The sequence below is a fragment of the Helianthus annuus genome, chromosome 9 (assembly GCF_002127325.2).
Source record: "Helianthus annuus cultivar XRQ/B chromosome 9, HanXRQr2.0-SUNRISE, whole genome shotgun sequence".
NCBI lineage: Eukaryota > Viridiplantae > Streptophyta > Magnoliopsida > Asterales > Asteraceae > Helianthus > Helianthus annuus.
Genome location: NC_035441.2, coordinates 79,485,117 through 79,506,168, shown reverse-complemented (window position 1 = coordinate 79,506,168; position 21,052 = coordinate 79,485,117). Strand labels below are relative to the sequence as shown.

At 40.7% G+C, this 21,052-nt stretch overlaps 1 protein-coding gene across 1 annotated transcript; it reads right to left on the bottom strand.

The window, feature by feature from the left end:
* Positions 1–444: 444 nt before the first annotated feature.
* Positions 445–3,535, bottom strand: LOC110875958. Its single transcript, XM_022124147.1, has 3 exons — positions 2,769–3,535; positions 1,376–2,707; positions 445–1,126 (listed from the first exon to the last, which is right to left on the bottom strand). The coding sequence occupies exons 1-3, from the start codon at positions 3,533–3,535 to the stop codon at positions 445–447; spliced, it is 2,781 nt and encodes a 926-aa protein (XP_021979839.1).
* Positions 3,536–21,052: the final 17,517 nt, after the last annotated feature.

Below are 21,052 nucleotides of genomic sequence, written 5' to 3'. Positions count from 1 at the left end.
TTTTGTTGTAAGCTTTAGGTACTGGACAGGATTTTTGAAGATCATTGTTATGATCTTGTTAAGTGTTCATGTTACACTTTTTTTTAAATGTATATTATGATATACTTTTTTGAAGATCATTGCTATGATTCGTATATATGTGTATGTGTATTACAATATGTTGCATGTGTATAATTACTTTTGAATAGGTAAGGCGAATGAGGAATGGTATTGTGCTCATGTGTGAACGTTTGTCAACAGCTTGTCTGTTTTGAGACTGTTCATGAGGTGTACAATGTTTGACCATGTCGTTTTCACGCGAACCAAAGAAATTTCATGCAATTTGTAATAAACAGTGATGTAAGCAAAGGTGATATTTGTATTGATAAGAGCGCAAGGCTCGCGATACAAGATAAGATAAGGAAATACATTGCCTGTATGTTCTTTTCGCTTTGTAGGCTTGGTTCACATGTAACACCTGCGCAACTGTTGCGTGTTCCAGGTGCGGGGAACTAGAGTCCCATCGACCCTTTTTAGGGTATATGCCCCCTTGCCTGAGACTTCGTTAATGACGTACGGTCCTTCCCACCTTGGCGCTAATTTGCCGGGTTTTTCGGCATTTGAAGCCTCGTTGTCGCGCAAGACAAAATCTCCGGGGACAAAAGTGCAAATACGCACACGCGCGTTGTAATATTTCTCTAGCTTGGATTTGTACCTTGCTTCTGCTATGGCCGCGTTCTCGCGCCTTTCTTCCAGAAGATCCAAATCCAGCCTCCGTTCTTGTTCGTTGTCCTTTTTCTCCATAGCCAACATGCGCGGTGAAGGTAGGCCTATTTCAGCTGGAATGACGGTCCCTGACCCATAGACTAGACTGAACGGAGTTTCTCCGGTGCTAGTCTTTGGCATTGTTCTATGCGCCCAGAGAATGCTGGGAAGCTCGTCAACCCACCCTCTGCGCGCTGTCCCAAGTCGTGCTTTTATACCGTCAACGATTTGTTTGTTTATGCTTTCTACCTGGCCATTCGCTTGAGGATGCGCAACGGAGGCGAAGCTGTGTTCAATGTTCATTTCTTTAAACCATTTTTGAAGGTCTTCCGCGGCAAAGTTTGTACCATTGTCATAAATAATGCGCAATGGTAACCCAAATCTGCAAATGATATGTTCCCATATAAATTTGCGGATTACCATTGCTGTTGTTGAGGCCAAAGCTTTAGCTTCCACCCATTTTGTGAAGTAATCCACCGCAACGATGATGAATTTTACTGCACCTGGCGCATCGGGAAATGGGCCAACAAGATCGATGCCCCACTGTTGGAATGGCCAGGCGGAAGTAACGGGAATTAGCGGATTTTTGGGTCGAAGTGTCTTTGGTGCATGGCGTTGACATGCCTCACACCTTCGTAATAGATCAACTGCGTCCATGTGCATTCCTGGCCAGTAGTATCCGGCATTCATTATTTTTGCCACGACCATGCGCGGTCCTGCGTGTATCCCGCATAATCCCTCATGGATTTCTCTGACCAGATACTGAGCGTCTGTTTTATCAACACAACGTAGTAATGGACCCATGAATGATTTTCGATAAAGGACGCCATCCGCCATCTCGTAGTTTATTGCTTTGTGTTGTATTTTTCGGGCTTCTGCCTTTCCTTCCGGAAGTTTTCCGTGTTGAAGGTACAAAATAATTGGAGACATCCAAGACGGATTTCCCATCTCTATGACGCTTACTTGCTTTAGGTGAATGGAAGGGTTGGATAGTACCTCTATGCGCACTTCCTTTGCTAAGTGTTTAAAGCTGGTAGCAGCTAACTTGCTTAGCGCGTCAGCATGTTTGTTCTCGCTTCTGTTTATGTGATTGACTTTGAATGTCTGAAATTGATTGATTAACATCCGTGCTTGTTCAAGGTACAACGCCATAGCCTCGCCCTTCGCGTCATAACGACCGTTAACTTGTTCAGCTACTAGTTTTGAGTCGACGTTCGCTTCGAGGTTTTTTGCCCCCATCTTGAGTGCTAGACGAAGACCTGCTAAAAATGCCTCGTATTCTGCTTCATTGTTGGTGCTTTGGAAATCTAAGCGGATAGCATATGTGAGTTCGTGATTATCCGGGCTGAATAATCGGAGACCTGCTCCTGCTCCGTCGTCATTGGAAGCACCATCGATGTGTAAGGTCCAGACTCTGTCGTCAAAAACAGGTGTCGGGTTCTGGATTGCCTCACATTCTTGTACTTTATCAATAGGAACTTCAGTGGCGAAGTCTGCTAGAACTTGCCCTTTGATTGCTGGTCTTGGTTTGTAAAAAATGTTGTAGCCTCCTAGCTCGATGGCCCATTTAGCTAATCTCCCCGCTATGTCGGGTTTTGACAAGATTTGGCCCAAATAATAATTTGTTAGTACTGTGATGACATGGCCTGAAAAATACCTGCGCAAACGTCTGGATGCGTGTACTAGCGCTAGAACCAGTTTTTCTATCATTGAGTAACGAGTTTCAGGGTCGGTGAGCATTTTGCTGATGTAGTAGATTGGAGTCTGGATATTTTCCCGCTCTACCATTAATACTGCGCCTACTGCTACCTCCGCGGCTGACAGATATAAGATTAATGGTTCTTTTTCTTTTGGCGCAGTCAGCGTTGGTAACTGGATTAAATATTCTTTCATTTGCTTGAATGCTGCTTCTGCTTCAGGTGTCCATTGAAAAGGAGTTTTCTTTCCGCAGTTTCGCAGCGTACTGATAAATGGATAAGATTTTGCCGCATGATTGGCAAAAAAATCTATTTAGAGCTGCTAACCGCCCGGCGAGTCTTTGCATTTCCTTGACTGTTGCCGGTGATGGCATTAGCTGAATGGTCTGCACCTTCTCTGGATTAACCTTAAAACCGTCTTTTGTAACTATGAAACCCAAAAACTTTCCTTCTTCCATGCCGAAGGAGCATTTTGTCGGGTTTAATTTTACGCTTTGTAAGGAATCGAATGTGCGCTGGATATTGTTGAGCATCGTCTCCTCCTCGTGGCTCATGATGACGAGGTCATCCATGTATACTTCGACAGTTTTGCCAATATCCTCGCTAAAGATTGTGTCCATTAGGCGTTGATACGTTGCGCCTGCGTTGCGCAAACCAAACGACATTTTTGTGTAGCAGTAGATGCCTTTATCTGTGCGGAATGCGATTTTTTCTTCGTCCTCTTCTTTCATTTGGACCTGGTGATAACCCTTATAACAGTCGAGAAAGCATTTCCATCTGAATGATGCTAAACAATCGACTTTCTTGTCTATCTCTGGGAGCGCGTAGCAGTCTCTGGGGCATGCTTTGTTGAGGTCTTTGAAGTCGACACACATTCTCCACCCGCCGTTATGTTTTTGTACCATGACTGGATTGGCAACCCATGTATGGTATTTCACTTTGCGCAAGATTCCCGCGTTGAGTAACTCTGTTACTTGCTCGTCCATCGCTTTTGCTTTTTCTTCGCTGAAGCTGCGCCTCCCCTGAACAACCGGATCGACTGATGGTTTGATGTTTAAACAATGTTGCGCGATGTCACGTGGAACTCCAGTCATGTCTGCTGGGCACCAGGCAAATATATCTTTGTTGTTAGACAACAACCTTTACAGCTGTACGCGTATTGTTGGTGACATGGCTTGTCCTAGCAGAATGGTTTGCTCTGGGTATTCGCCATTCAGAACCCATTTCTCTGGTTCGTTTGGTGTTGAAGCTTTGACTGCCTTTGCTGGTGGTTCATCATCTACGGACATGACTTCTTTGCTTGAATAGAGAATTGCAACTCCGGTTTCTGTCGGAAATCCACAAGCTGCGTGTGGAATGGAAGTGATCATGCTGAATTCTCTTTGTGACCTTCTCCCGAGTAAAATGTCATGTCGTGATGTTGCTGGTATGACCATGAAATTTACTGTAACTGTTCGTGAGTGTTTGCCATCTGATAAGGTCACCGGGAAAACGATTTGCCCTAACGGGAAAACGGCTTCATTACAGAATCCGGTGAGGGGAAAATCGACCGGTTCTAAACGTGCTTTATCTTCCGGATCAAGCTGCTTAAAGCACTGTTCATATATGATGTCCATCGAGCTACCTGGATCTATGAACATATAGTCCGTTCGGCAATGACCAAAAATACCAGTGATAATCACTGATCGTTCTTCCTGAGGGCCCCCAGGAACACCAGGGAACACGACTTGCTGTTCTCTCCATTGTTGATCATAGCTTCGCTTATTTGATCTTCGTGATGGTCCTCCTTGAACCATGTGTATTTGTTTCTGATGACTGCTATCTTTGTATTGGCTGGATTGGACGTTTCCCCAAGGTGGGGCTACTAGGTCCAATTCTGTAGTGTTGATTCTTTCTCCAGATCTAATGTTTGGGGAGTCAGATCTGGTGATTGCGTTTAAAGCAGTTTGGCATCTGCTAACCCCATGTTTTGGGGATCCTGCTATTTGGAAATTGTTTCCAATGTTTGGTCGAGGACCAGGCTGTCGGTGAGAAGATGAATTTTCTGCCATGTGCAAAAACAGAAAAATGAGATGAACTGAATCGAAACGAGATAGAAACTAGAAAAACTGAGAAAACGGTGGGCGCCAATGAAGAAACACTAGATAAATGGTCGGAACCGAGATATCTAGGGGGTTTGAATCCGCATAAAAGGTTAGTTCTCTCTCAATTGATTCAGTTGCAGCCAAGTTCCTTCTCCGGTGATTCTGCAAAACAGAGCACCGTTAGCCTCGTCAAGGGGAGAAGAGGGTTCTCTCCTTGACCCGACTCTGGTGTGAGAATAAGTATTGGTAACGGAGAAGATAAGTATTTGAGTAGTGAAATGTGATCTGAGTTTATACCTGAAGAGTTCTCCTATTTATAACCGGGAGTTTGGGAGGGAAAATCTGTTATTGAAAAGATAACGGAAGATGCTAACGCCGTAGCGGTTATTTTTCCTTCCGTTAAGTCCTTTTAATCCTCGTTAAGTTGCTTTGATCCTGATGTGAATGCACACAGATCGTGACTTGATCTATGGTTGGGGAATTGCCACGTGGAAAGTGGTTTAAGTGGAGATCATTCTCCAATTACTGCTATCGTTGTGATTTCAGGACGTTTGTGATAGTGACACGTGTCCAGACGGTTACAACCGTCTGGGTGGTGCACGATCATACTCTTTCTAGAAGATTACTGCTGTAATCTGGTGTGGTACCTTACTGTGTGTACACAGCTGAGTAAATTCCAAGTCTGGGTAAAATGATATCCAAGTTTGGATATTTGGGTGGAAGTATTGTTCCTAGGGTTTTTAACCCCTTGCCAATGGAAGGCGGCGCAAGGATTTTATGCTTTCCTTTAGGCGCGCGACTATTGCTTGTTGATCTCTTTCTTCCTTTTGTAAGACCAATGTGCGGCCGCGCAAGGTTGAAGGGTTGAAAGGCCAGTTGGTGGTATGGTCTCATATCCTTTTCATGAGGTTTTTGGGATCTTACCCCTTCAATTGGGGAGTCAAACAAGAGGAAGCGTTTCTGACTTTGAAACAGAAACTTTGTGACGCGCCTGTCCTAACTTTGCCCGAGGGCAATGATGATTTCGTCGTTTATTGCGATGCGTCTAAATTAGGTCTTGGCTGCGTCCTGATGCAAAGAAACAAAGTCATAGCATACGCATCAAGGCAGTTGAAGATACATGAGAAGAACTACACCACTCATGATCTAGAGTTGGGTGCAGTTGTCTTCGCTCTTAAAATCTGGAGACACTATTTGTACGGTACAAAATGTGTGGTTTTCACAGACCACAAAAGTCTTCAACATATCTTCAATCAGAAAGAGCTCAACATGAGGCAGCGACATTGGGTTGAACTTCTAAACGACTATGACTGCGAGATTCGCTACCATCCTGGTAAGGCGAATGTCGTAGCCGATGCTTTGAGTCGCAAGGAACGTACTAAGCTTCATTGTGTACGTGTCCAATCTGTTATTCAAGCTCAATCCGATATCCAAGCCCGTATTTCTCAGGCTCAACAAGCTTGTGTTTCACAAGGTTTGATGGAAAAGGAATTTCCTTATCACATAACACCTGCTCTTGAACTAAAAGACAATGGATCATATTACTTCATGGACTGCTTGTGGGTCCCGAGCCAAGATAATCTTCGTACCTTGCTTATGGATGAAGCCCATAAGTCTCGTTATTCTATTCATCCTGGCTCAGATAAGATGTATAAGGATCTTCGTATTCAGTATTGGTGGCCTGGTATGAAGAAAGACATTGCCTTATACGTATCCAAATGCCTTACTTGTCTTAAGGTTAAAGCTGAACATCAGCGTCCTTCTGGTTTATTGGAACAGCCAGAGATCCAAGTTTGGAAATGGGAAAACATTACTATGGATCTCATTACTAAACTCCCGCGCACAAAGAAAGGTCACGATGCCATCTGGGTAGTCATTGATCGTCTTACCAAGTCAGCGCATTTCTTGCCAATCCGTGAGGATTTTTCGGCTGACAAACTTGCTCAAATCTACGTGGATGAAATTGTAGCTCGACATGGTGTTCCTTTGAACATCATTTCTGACAGAGATGCTCGTTTCACTTCTCATTTTTGGAGAACCATGCAATCTGCTATGGGGTCCCAACTTAATCTGAGCACAGCTTATCATCCGCAAACGGATGGTCAATCTGAAAGAACAACCCAGACACTGGAGGATATGCTTAGAGCTTGTGTGATCGATTTTGGTGGTAGTTGGGATTCACATCTTCCGTTGATTGAATTCTCCTACAACAACAGTTATCACTCCAGCATCAACATGGCTCCTTTCGAGGCTCTCTGTGGTCGAAAATGTCGTTCACCAGTCTGCTGGAATGAGATCGGCGAGGCTCAGCTTACTGGACCTGCCCTCATTTTAGAGACAACAGATAAGGTTAAGAAAGTTCGCGATAACCTTCAGACAGCTAGAAGCCATCAAAAAAGTTACGCAGACCTAAAACGCAAGCCCTTGGATTTTTAAGTCGGTGATCGTGTATTGCTTAAGGTCTCACCTTGGAAAGGTGTGATCAGATTCGAAAAGAAAGGAAAACTTGCACCTAGATACGTTGGACCATTCAAGATCGTCGAAAGAATCGGTAAGGTAGCCTACAGACTTGAGTTACCTCCTGAACTTGGAAATGTTCATCCAACCTTTCACGTGTCCAATCTCAAGAGGTGTTTAGCTAATGAAAACCTCCACATACCGCTTGACGAAATTCGTGTTGATAAAACACTGAAATTTGTTGAGAAACCGGTAGAAATCATGGAATGTGAAGTCAAGTGGCTTAAACGCAAGCGCATTCCTTTGGTCAAGGTTCGCTGGGAATCTAAACGTGGACCCGAGTTTACTTGGGAACGCGAAAATCAAATGAAGGCGAAATATCCACATCTTTTTCCATGAGTTTCCTCTAAATAAATTTCGGGATGAAATTTCCACAAGTAGGGGAGACTGTAACATTTGTGCTTGCAATCATTGTGAACAGTTGAATTATCAATAAAACAATGTTATTTGATCCCAATGTTTGTTTGGTTGTGTTTTACATTTTTCATGTTTTGACTTTTATTCAATTCCAAACTCTACATCACTTTCTAGAGAATTATACGCAAACTGGTGCGTAAACATACTCAGTTTAATGCGACAAATACTCCGGAACATCAACATATACTCAACATACCTTAAATAACCTTTACATAACTTAGAAATAAGTTTTGAAGGCTTTGGTATGGCAAAAACAAGTTAATTCGCTTACAGGGACTAAACTTGACAAACTGCGAAAGTATGCCAATTTGAACTATAACAAACATTCTGGAACATGTCCATAAGTTAAACATACCACAAATATCCTTTACATAGCTTAGAAATAGGCTTTGAGGGGTTTGGTATGCTAAAACAAACTTTTGGATCATTCAGGGGCTAAAAGTGTAAAAAGTGCACAAGTTTGCACTTTCGCGCATAACTTACGTTCTGAATACATCCGGACATCCAAAAATTTATGTAAGCATCCTTATACTATGCCTTAGTGTTTGGCATGAGAAAAATCCATTCGTCGCGTCATTTGGATCGTTTTTCGCGCTTATGCGCATTCCGTCGTAATTAAGCGAACATCGCGATCGTACGGCCAAACGAACCAACATCCAACATATTTTTGAGCATGTTTCATATCCACAATGTTTATTTTAGGGCCTTAAAGTTGGCCTTATGGGCCTTAGAAGTGTCGGAAATGGCTTAAACATGCAACAGGGACCAAAACTGCCATTTCTGAAAGTATGTGCAGATCAAACATGCCCAGGCGGCCCGCCTGAGTTTTGTCTGATCCTGATGCGGGCCGCGTGGCCCCTTCAGTTGCAGAAACTTTGTTTTCTTGCAAAATTTGGCCTTTCAAACACTCCAAAGGGCAATGCCCTTTCACAATCTGTAGAGTTAGGGTTATTTTGAGCTACCACAACAACTTGACAAGTGTAAGCATAAGATCGTGGCACGATATTCAAGAAACGATCCTAACGGCTTTACTTTTCCTATAAATACCCCCCCCCTTTTGGTTAAAACCCACAAAAATCTGATCTAAAGCTCTAATTTGGAACCTTTGTTTCATACCTGAGCCATTTTGATCTAGATTAGCATTCAGGGACCCTTCGTAAGTGTTCTTTCGTTCTTTTATTCGCTTTTCGAGTCCGAAAGTCAGCGTTTTGTTTGACTTTCTGTGTTGACCAGCCTATGGTCAACACGAAGTTCATTAGAACCTCATAACGTGAGCGTGATCATGATGGTTATAGTCCGTAGTGACTATACCTACTAATTACCACGTTATCTAGGCTCAGTGACGAGTCGTTGTTTCGGCCAAAATGCGCATTCTTGCGTATTTTGTAACCAAACTACTCGTGAGCATCAAAGCCGTTTGTTTTGATGCCAAACCTGTTTTCTAAACTTAGTTAAGCATGTCCTAACATGCTTAGCTCGTCACTTTTAGTTTAGTGCATATATAGGGTCGTAAGGTAAGCGATCTAAACAATCGCTTATACTTTCGAACCCGACCCATTTGGTCGATCATTAGGATCCGACCAAACACATTAGGTGACCATAGCTATAACCTTCCGAGGTTATACCTTGTGGTCACGATGTTAGGCGTTCCAAACGCGTTCTACGCGAACGACGCATTAAGGTAGCATAAGCTACCTAAACGGGTCGTAATGGGTCGCAAGCACTTAGGTTAGGTTTGATTTTAGTATGTAGGCTTTGTTAAACCATATTTCACGAGCCTCCATACTCGTTTGGTTTACGAACCCGCATACTATCCGATCCTTCCGATTTTGGTCCGGTATATTAATATAGCTACCTATTAGGTGTCGTTTGATATCCCGTGATCTCTAGCATTGTGTGATTATTACACAAGGAATTCAAAGCAATCTCAGGTGAGTACATAGAACCCCATCTTTTACATGTTTTCGAGGAGTTCATGTGAGTACATTGAACCCCTCTTTTACTGTTTTCCAAACTGTTTTGGGGTGAAACACATGTGCCTACTTGTTACTTTCATGCTTTCCATGTTTTCACATCGTATACCTGCTATGTTCGTTAGTACATTAGTACATGATTTCATTACATTTCATGCTATGTATGCCCATTGTGTGCGTACTTAGTACATTGCTTTACATTACATTTCATGCTATGTATGCCCATTATGTGCGTACTTAGTACATTGCTTTACATTACATCTCATGCTATGTATGCCCATTGTGTGCGTACTTAGTACATTGCTTTACATTACATTTCATGCTACGTATGCCCATTGTGTGCGTACTTAGTACTTTGTTTCACATTGCATTTCATGCTATTTATGCCCATTGTGTGCATACTTAGTACAATTGTTTACATCACATGCCTTCATTTTGGTATAACATTTGGTTTGTTTAACATGGAACAATACATTCATTAACATTGATCACGTCATTCGTTAGTAGGTAGTGGTACCATAGGAATTGACAACTCCCGTTCCTGAAATCCTGGGTTTGTTTGGATTGGAAGGAATGACCGAATTCGATATACATAACTTAGATAAACCATTAATTTGTTTAAGGGTTTATCGCCACAGTCTGAAGGCTTGGATGTATGCATTTTCACAATACCGCATAAATGTTTATATCAGTAGAGCATGCATTGTTCCACAAAACATAACGTTGATTTAAACCATGTTTTACTTCAACACCTTGTTTTGTGCATTTTACATATGGTTTAGTTGATACATCTCACTTGCCATACAAGATATATTTTGGGTACACATTACATGATCTACATTAAACATAAACATTTTGACATTGATATACATACTTGGTGGTTTACATTGAACATAGACATTTCGATATGGTTTACACAATAACACTTGACAATTGATTTATACATGAACAATTTACATGGTGGTTGGTTTGGGTAAATGGTTGGAGTAACGTGGCATATGTAATATGATACAAACATGGTGGATACGCCGCTGGTACTTCCTATATATAAATGCTTGTATAATATTACATATCGTAGCGTTATCTAAGTCATTTCAGTTTAGACACATTACATTTTACACAAACAACATACTCTTCACAAGACATTATTTTTACAAACAGCTTATCTTATTCAACTCATTTTACTTGGTTACTCGTTTAACCTTACACTTATCTATACATATCATCTGATATTATCGTTTTTTTCAAATGGTTTACAAAGCAAGACAAATTACAAGGTTCATGACTGACTGTTATTAAACATTTCTTTAAACTCAAATCATGAATCCCATTTTCACAAAACCTATGTATCTCACAGGCATTTTTATGCTGACGTACCTACTTTCACATGTGTTTTCAGGAGCTATTCCATAGGATGATGATCATGACACTAGGGCGGACCTGTGCCTTAGAGACTAAAAGTGAAGATAGACTTAGTTAATTATGTTATAAACTCTTTGTTTTCCTGTTTAAGACAATGTATTACTCTTGTTTAATAAATAAAATGGAACTTTGATTTCCATGGTTATGAAACAATTTAATTCTGTCCCAACACTCCCCGGCGTTTCCGCCGCGGTTGCATGTTATACGCGGCCGGGGTGTGACAGCACAAACATGGGATGAGCTTCGGGCTCTCATGATGAAAGAGTTTTGTCCCCGTCACGAGATTCGGGCTTTGGAGCGAGAGTTTGACGATCTAAAGCAAGATGGGGCTGAACACCGTGCGTACACGGATCGTTTAGAGGAACTCAGTCTATTGTGTCCCACCATGGTTACCCCACCAGAGAAAGCAATCGAAAGATATATCGATGGTCTACCCGATTCTATGCTGGATATTGTGACCGGTGTTAATCCTACTACCCTTCGTCAAGCAATCGAGTTATCGGCCACCCTGACTGAATCTCAAGTCAGGAAGGGTAAACTCACCCGCAAGGGTGATAAAAAGAAGGCGACTGATTCTGGAAAAGACAAGAAAAAGGGTAAGGGTAAGGAAGGTGAGACGACAAAGAAGTCGAGGAAGCGGAAGGATGCTCAGAATTTCGCTGTTACGGCACAGAATGATCAGAACCCACCGGCTCAGCCTCCTACAAAGAAGGCGTATCCAGGTACCGCACCTCATTGTGCATGCTGCAACGGTCACCATGTTGCACAGCAAGCTTGTAAGAAATGCACAACGTGTGGAAAACTTGGGCATTTGTCCAATATTTGTCGTCTGGGACAAAATTAGGTTGCTCCGGTTCAAGGGAATGCTGCAAGATTCCCACCGGGTTCATGTTTCAACTGTGGAGAGTATGGTCACTTCCGCAACAACTGTCCAAGACTGGTGAATGCAAACGCGAATGCTAATCCGAATGCGAACGTCAAGGTCAATGTGAATCCAGCACGTGGACGAGTGTATAACATCAATGAGGCAATCAATGATGCAGCTGTGAACGATTAGTATTTTGTATTTCCTCTGGTTGTTATCTTTTAACATTTAAAGACAATGCGGTTGATATATAAATAAAAATTTATGGTTTTTATTATTTTGTGAACCAATGCAATTGTATGAATGTTTGATGCAACCTTATGATGTCAATACAAAGTCAAACCACTCGTGTGTTTCTGTCATTTTTATGATCACTTGTGATCTCCCCTAGAACCTTAAACGCCCGTTTCTTTTAAGAAACAAGAGCCCAAAGCTATCTACGAAAAGGATATGTTGCTTTCCTAGCACATGTCACCAAGGAGAAAGTCAAGAGCAAGAGTATTCAGGATATTCCGACTGTTCGGGATTATCCAGACGTGTTTCCTGATGAACTGCCTGGTTTGCCTCCAGTTCGTCAAGTCCTGTTTCATTTTAACCTTATACCCAATGCTAACCCGATTACAAAAACGCCTTATCGACTTGCACCGTCAGAGCTGCAGGAATTATCGAAGCAGCTTCAAGAGTTACCTGATAAAGGATTCATCCGTCCGAGCTTTTCACCTTGGGGAGCCCCTGTCCTCTTCGTGAAAAAGAAAGATGGGTCTTTTCAAATGTGTATCGATTATCGTGAGCTTAATTAGCTTACCATCAAGAATCGATATCCCCTACCTCGAATTGATGATCTCTTTGATCCGCAGCAAGGTGCTTCATGCTTTTCCAAAAATCGACCTGCGTTCTGGGTATCATCAACTTCGTATTCTCGAAGAAGATATTCCCAAAACTACTTTCCGCTCATGGTATGGGCATTACGAGTTCACAGTCATGCCTTTTGGTTTGACGAATGCTCCAGCCATCTTTATGGACTTAATGAATAGGGTCTATAAACCTTATTTAGACAAGTTCATCTTTGTGTTCATCGACGATATTCTGGTCTTCAAAGTCTCGAGCCGAGCACGAGCAACACCTTTGCTTAACATTGGAACTCCTGAAGAAGGAACAACTTTTCGCTAAATTCTCCAAGTGTGAATTCTGGCTTAAAGAAGTTCAATTCTTGGGTCATATAGTCAATGAGCAGGGTATTCATGTGGATCCATCCAAGATTGTTGCTATTAAAGACTAGAATACACCAACAACACCAACAGAGATTCAATCTTCTCTTGGTCTTGCTGAATATTGTCATCGAATCATTTCAACTTCTCAAAATCACGGTTCCACTCACTGCTTTGACTCAAAAGAATAAGCCTTTTTGAGTGGAGACCCAAACAAGAAGAAGCGCTCCAAACGCTATTTAATCTTTAAACTCGTGTTCTTCAAGCTCAGCAATTTTGTGTTTCACAAAATTTGATGGGTACGGAATTACCACATCAGCTTGAGCTTAAACTCGAAACGAATCTAAAGATCCTAGTGTCTATACTGCAGGGTATACTACCTGCTTGGGCGGCTGCAACTGCCGCAGCAACGAGAGCCTCTAGCTGGGCTTGAGTCATGGTAATTCGTGCGGCCATTGATCTTCACATCAAAGGCAACATAAGTGAGAAAGGTTCGCGAATAGTGCGATGACAGAAGAGTGTAAGCACATAAGTATTCTCATGCAATGACAAGTTGTGAGTAAGGTAATGTAAGCATACTACGAGCAAAGTTCTATGCAAATTCTAGTATGTAGGCAATAAACATAAACCTTATTACCTAGGAAGTTGAGTCTTGCACGTGGAGCGAAGCGTCGTTGTGGATCGTTGAGAGCACTGTTCTGGTTATAGTCTGGTTTTAATAAAAACGTTTTTCCATATTAAAACCAAGTTCTCTATAACCAATGGCTCTGATACCAATCTGTCACACCCCCAAAATCCACACGCGGAGTATCACCGCTTGGGAGCGTGACTGACCAGGATCAAGCCACCAATCATATTGAACATGCAATTAATATCAAGTAAAATAAAAGTAAACCATCCATTCAACACGAAAGGTGTTCAAACAAAACCATAGTTTCAAAATGTAGCGGAAGCATAGTAAATAATCCAGTAGTAGTTAACAATTTTAAGTGTCATAATAGTTCAACAGAAAAGCCACGATCCTTGTCCACAACGACCCGCTTCTCCAATGCAAGCTCCAAGTACCTAACGATCTGCAAGGCATGTAACAGAATGATCAACAAACTAGTTGAGCGAGTTCACAGAAAGTAAATGCGTAATAGTAAGTTCGTTTGTAACAGGTGGCTCTACTGGGCCGATTGTATGTTCTATTGGTGGTGGTGTTCCACGTTGTATAACCACTAGACTACTCGTTTGTAACAGGTGGCTCTACTGGGCCGATTGTGAACTCACCTTAGTTTGCTCGGTATGCTAGGTTATGCACTCACAAGTAATTAATCACGTCCTATTGTATGCACGTAACAAATCAGTTCATGTTCACAATGATACGCATGCAAATTTAATGTTCACATAACAGTCAGTTTGCATATCGGCACAACACGTATTATTTCACATTTAATCATCAACTATCATTCGATTCACATTACCCATCCTTCGATATATTGCTCATCCTTCGGTCTAACAATTATCACAATTATGTTTCGACACGTCTTTCGATACACAGTTATCATCTTACGATTCATGGTTATCTTTCGACACATCAGCTATGTTTCGACATAGTTATCCTTCGACACACAGATTATCACAGTTATCATTCGGACCGAATGTTATGTTTCGAACCAATGTCATCTTTCGGTCAATGCTATCCTTCGGTCAACGCTACTATGGTTCGGTCAAAGCTATCCTTCGGTCAACACTACTATGGTTCGAAGGACATGTATCTTTCGGTCACAACTATGTTTCGAATAACTAACATCTTTCGACAAATAACAGTTACGTTTACACAAAGTTTCCAAGTTTATCCGATTATCAATTAACACAAATTCAGTATTCAATTACTTCAGAATCGATCAAACAGGGAGTTTCATATTAAATCTCATGAACCCTAATTTAACCACATGAACAATAATAACACAATCGAACCGACCCTAAATCACTATCATGCGATTCTATTAAAACAACATCAAGACCTCAAGTATAGACAACCAATCATACTAACTGAACCGTTCGGATGCATCACATACATAATCGATTAAACAGGTTAACATCATACAAACAATCCGGCCGATTAAGCAAATCTGATTATATGTCCGGCTGATCAATCAAACATGTTTGGCCGATTTGCTAGCCGATCAACAACAACATCTAAATAATCATGACAATTCAATCCAATTATATTTGCTAAACCTACCATATGTGATTCATAACAACATACAAGCAACATCATGAAATCAAAGCATCGTGAAATCAAAGCATCGTAAACAACATCACACACTAACCGGAAATCTGGATTACGGAATGAAATCCTTCGAACAGGGGATGGGTCTGCTATGCCGTCACACACACACAATAGAACTAGGGTTTTTGAAACTAACTGATGACTTACATGCATTCACGTATTTAAATCGTATCACAGGAATGGGCCAAGCCCATTAGAAAGACTGGGCCGAAAGATGTCGAAGGATAGAGTCCTTGGTCGAAGGATATGTTTCGAGATCCTTCGAACCGAAAGTTGATCCTTCGAATCGAAGGATATGTTTCGAGATCCTTCGAACTGTATGTCATGTTTCGTGATCTAGACTAAGTGTTTTTAATAATAATTCTAATATTATTTTCTACCACAGCAAGTAATCACATATAGGCAAAATGACAATACGTTTCATTAAAACACAACGCGTACAATTTCAAGTCCACAATCCAAACAACTAAACAGTCAAAGTCAACGCGCATTTAATGCGAAAGTGAAAGTCATAAACTCGAGTTGTCACAAATTGTTTGTGTGAAATACCAACATGTTAAGTGATGTTAGGATACATGCATGTGAAATGGAAACTGGTGAGTGATTCGGATGATTGTTACATGTTACGTGGTGATGCCTAATACACACAACCTATTAGAATGCATGGTATAAGTGGGTACGAAAACTGATTGTTTCAATGAATGCTATGATCAGTGTGATGCGTGATTTGTTGTTACGATTTGTATAACGTTATGTGCACTACTAGTATGATGATTGTGTCGTGAATGTGGGGTTACGTGACTTACGTGCATATAAGCTAATTATTTTTGGTAACCACGGTAGGGTTTGGATTGACCAACTAGGAACGGCTAATATAACCTACCGAGCAATCTAAGGTGAGTTCACTACATTCGAGCATGCGTCCCAGTGGTTGGGGACAGTCAGTGGGTATTCCATGGGGGGATGAGTCTTTGGGTAAAAACGAGTATATTGGTTAATATTCTCACCTATCATCATTTGTAAGTCCCTCATCGGGTATTAGTTAGTAGCGCTACTTAGGTTTGGCACCCTCACCCCGTGCCTGTAGAGGACGGAGGTGAACTAATGACCCAGTCTGGCCCAGTACTAGATAGGAGTACGTGGGAAGGGCAGTCGTGTATTTCAGGAGCCGTCATTGTTCGGAAATGAGATATTAACAATATTACTTGCATTGGTTATTGAACTGTTTTACATACAACGGGTAACAAACGTTTTCTAAAACTGTGAACTCGCCAGCTTTGTCTGATACACGTGTTACATGCTCGCAGGACGTTAGGCATCTTGGTATTGGGAAGCTTGCTATCTGGGAGTGCTGGAGTGGTCATGGATCGAGGCTCTTGGATTAAATTACATTTGTTTTAAGCGTTACTAAGAAACAATTGCTAAACAACTTATTACATGCTTCCGCTACACAACTTTTGAGAACTAATATTATGTTGATAACTTATTCTGGTAAAATAATGTCATGACCTATTTAGATATTTATCATTGGTTCAATGTGATTGGTGGCTCGAACTCTGATGCGTACACGTCTCGCAGGGTTTCCGCAGGTGAAATTTTTGGGGGTGTTACACAGATCCTATGTGAAACATGCATCCGAGCAATCAACATTAAGCAACAACACCTGAAACATATGTAAAAAAAAAGTCAGCAAAGAAATGCTGGCGAGCACATAGGTTTTATGAGAGTATCGGATTCATGGCTCGTTTACATGTTGCAATACCTTATTTCAAACCTTGTTTTGAAAAGTGTATAATATTGCAACATACTTAACCAACTCAAATAAAGTGGGTTACAATTTATAAAACCTCGTACCCATGATTCTTAACCCAAAAATATTTGTAAACCAAATTGCAAAACATCTCGTAATAACTCGTTAATAAAACTCGTATGGTTTATATCATTTAGAAAACATCGTTATGTCACCTCGTTTCGAAATCGTTTGCCCAAGTGAACTAAATAATGACACGGAATATAATATGATAAAAACACTTATATATAAGAAGTACTAGCGGCGTATCTACCATTCTTCCATCATATTACACCCGTCCCATTACCTAATCACTACCTAAAAACCAATCGTTTATCCAATTCGTTTAACTCGTTAAAATTGTTTCAAATCATTTAACTCGTCCCAAAATCGTTCTCGTTTTAATTGTGAAAACTACTTTTGGTCGTCTCGCTGATAACATTCAAACCTTCGCAACTCGTCCCTCATTCAACTCGAATTAACAAACCACCAAAGGGTAAGTTAACAATCTCATATTTAGTCGTTACCCACAACCCCCACACATAACCATGGGTATAGTCTGATAACGGGATTTGTCAGATCCTATGGTACCATAACCTAATACTGGTCGGCTTGATCAATGCTAATGAATGTCATTCGTTATGTAATTACGTCCAACAAGTTAATTCACATTATCGAAATCATTATTAGTTTAATATAAACCATTTTAATCGCTTTTGAAACCATCGTTTAAATCTCGAAATCATTTAACACATATGAATCACCCCAAAACAATCAAAAACAGTAAAATAGGGGAACTATGTACTCACATGAACCGCGAAGTATCCTCAATCAAAAGAACTTCAACAAACTCAAGTAAACTAGAGAAATCAAGCAGCACCTAGTAATCGAATCACTAGTCAAATAATCGACACCTAAATCGGAAGATCGGACAGAATGAGGTTTCGTAAACCAAATGAGTATTGGAACTCATGTGATATGGTTTAACAAAGCCTACATTCTAAATCGGAACCTATCCTAAGTGCTTTCGACCCGTTACGACCCATTAAGGTAGCTTACGCTACTTTAACGCATCGTTCGCGCAAATGCGCATTCGAGACGTCTAACTAGTCCTATGACAAGTATTATATGCCTAAACATGTTTAAATATGTTGCATAATCAGTTTAGGTGACAAAAGTTAGGTTACATATGGTTAAAATCCAATTATACATGAAAAGGGTATTTTGGTCATTTACCTAAGACATATAAACTACCTATCATACAACTACTTAAACTAAGTGACCATAAGGTATAACCTCGGAAGGTTATTCCCTATACAACTATGGTCACTAAACATGCTTGGTCGGATCCTAAAGATCGACCAAACGGGTCGAGTTCGAAAGTCTAAGCGGTGGTTTAGACCGCTTGACTTACGACTCTAAAAAGCACAAGACTAAAAGTGACGAGCTAAACATGTTAAAACATGTTTAGTTAAGTTAGAAAACAGGTTTTGATATCAAAAAAAAGTGTTTTGATACCCAAGAGTAGTTTGGTTACAAAATACGCATGAATACGCATTTTGACCGAAACTACGACTCGTCACTACGCCTAGTTAACGTGGTAATCAGTAGGTATAGTCACACGGGACTATAACCATCGTGATTACTCTCACGTTGCGAAGTTCAACGAACTTCGTCTTGACCATAACCTGGTTAAAGCAGAAAGTCAAACACTGTTTGACTTTAGTGCATAAAACGCATAAAAGAACGAAAGAATGCTTACAAAGGTTCCAAGCTAGGAAGAACTTGATCAAATTACTCAGGTATGAAGTTCTTACACTCTAACTTAAAGCAATTCAGATCAAGGTGTGTAGAAATGAAATGAAATGAAATGAAATGGTGGGTTTATATAGATTTCGGTAAACCTTTAGGATCGTTCCTCGCATTTCGTGCTTCGATCTTGGCCCTCCACTTGGGCACATGTTTTTCAAAACCATGGGAACATGTAAAACTAACAAATACCAGCCCGAAGTATGCCAAATCAGGGGTTTAAAACCATCAAAACCTCAAAAATGGACCAAGTTCAATGTTTCTGTCTGGCAGGCTGTCGCGCCCCACGTAAGATTGCTTCTCATCTTACGCGGCCCGCCTAGTAATGTTTGGCGGATTTGCATTTTGGTCCCTGCACTTGAGAAACTTGCATTTGATGCATTTTTAACACGTTTAAGCCCCGTTAACCTCATTTCAAGGCTCAAAAAATGATGTTAAACTATAGGAACTTAAAATATGCTCAAAAACATCTCGGATGTTGGTTCGTTTGGTCGTACGGTTGCGTTATTCGGTTAATTACGACGGAAGTCGTAACGAACGCAAAAACGATCCAAATTAAGCGACGAATGGAATTTTATCATTCCAATCATGAAACTAAAATATTTTAACGATTACATAAATTTTTGGATGTCCGGATATATTCAGAACGTAAGATATGCGCGAAAATGCAAACTTATGCACTTTTTGACGCTTTTAGTCCCCATTGATCAATAAAGTTTGTTTTAGCATACCGAACCCCTCAAAGCCTATTTCTAAGCTATGTAAAGGATATTTAAGGTATGTTTAACTTATGATCAAGTTTCGTAATGTTCGTTACTATAGAAATCGGTATAGTTTCACAGTTTGACACAAATAGTCCCTACGATCGAACAAACTTGCTTTCAACACACCAAAACAATCCAAAACTTATTTCTAAGTTACGTGAAGGTTATTTAAGGTATGTTAACCCTATGTCACTATTCTAGAGTGTTTGTCGCGTTAAACTGAATGCGTTTACGCACCAGTTTGCGTATAACCTTCCAGAAAGCGATTTAAAGCTTGAAATCGGAATCAAATCAAATCGTGAAATCATCAAACCCAAATACACACATAATAACACCAAAACACATATAATAACACCAAAGCACATTGTTTTATTGATAATTAATATTGTTTTACATTGTACATCGATTACAGAACACAGTTGTCACAGTCTCCCCTACTTTAGAAAATTTCGTCCCGAAATTTTAACTAGAGGAAACTTGTGAAAATTTGCGGATATTTCGCCTTCATTTGGTCATCATGTTTCCAAGTAAACTTTGGGCCACGTTTGGACTCCCAACGAAATTTGACCAATCGAATCTGTTTGTTCTTCAACTGTTTGACTGCACGGTCCATTATCTCCACAGGTTTCTCGACAAAGTGCAACGTTTCATCAACTTGAATTTCGTCGAGTGGAATGTGAAGATCTGTATCAGCTAAACACATTCGCAAATTGGACACGTGAAAAGTCAGATGAATATTTCCAAGCTCTGGAGGTAGCTATAGTCGATAGGCAACCTTTCCAATTCTTTCAACAATCTTAAATGGTCCAACATATCGAGGTGCAAATTTTCCTTTCTTTCCAAATCTCACCACTCCCTTCCAAGATGACACCTTGAGTAGGACACGGTCTCCGACTTGAAATTCTAAGGGCTTGCGTCGCATATCCGCTTAACTCTTTTGACGGCTTCTAGCTGTCATAAGATTACCGTGAATTTTCTTGATTTTGTCTGTCGTTTCTAGAATGAGCTCAGGTCCAGTAAGCTGAGCTTCACCGATCTCATTCCAACAGACAGGTGAACGACATTTTCAACCGTAGAGAACTTCGAATGGTGCCATGTTGATACTAGCATGATAACTGTTGTTGTAAGAGAACTCAATCAATGGCAGATGAGAATCCCAATTAGCACCAAAGTCTATCACGCATGCTCTAAGCATATCCTCCAAAGTTTGAATCGTCCCCTCAGATTGTCCATCTGTTTGGGGATGATAAGCAGTGCTTAGATTTAGTTGGGTTCCCAAAGCAGATTGCATGGTCTTCCAAAAATGAGATGAAAATCGAGCATCACGATCAGAAATGATATCCAAAGGAACACCATGTCGAGATACTATCTCATCAACATAAATCTTTGCAAGTTTATCAGTAGATAGATCCTCGCGAATCGGAATAAAATGAGCTGACTTCGTTAAATGATCGATAACAACCCAAATCGCATCGTGACCTTTAG

What these genes read in the sequence shown, in the direction of transcription:
- LOC110875958 (XM_022124147.1), bottom strand. Translation starts at nt 3,535, where the DNA reads ATGACTGGAGTTCCACGTGACATCGCGCAACATTGTTTAAACATCAAA. An exon ending in ATGCAAAGACTCGCCGGGCG is followed by an intron (nt 2,708 to 2,768) that starts GTTAGCAGCTCT and finishes TCCATTTATCAG; the next exon opens with TACGCTGCGAAACTGCGGAA. An exon ending in GCAGTTGATCTATTACGAAG is followed by an intron (nt 1,127 to 1,375) that starts GTGTGAGGCATG and finishes TATCATTTGCAG; the next exon opens with ATTTGGGTTACCATTGCGCA.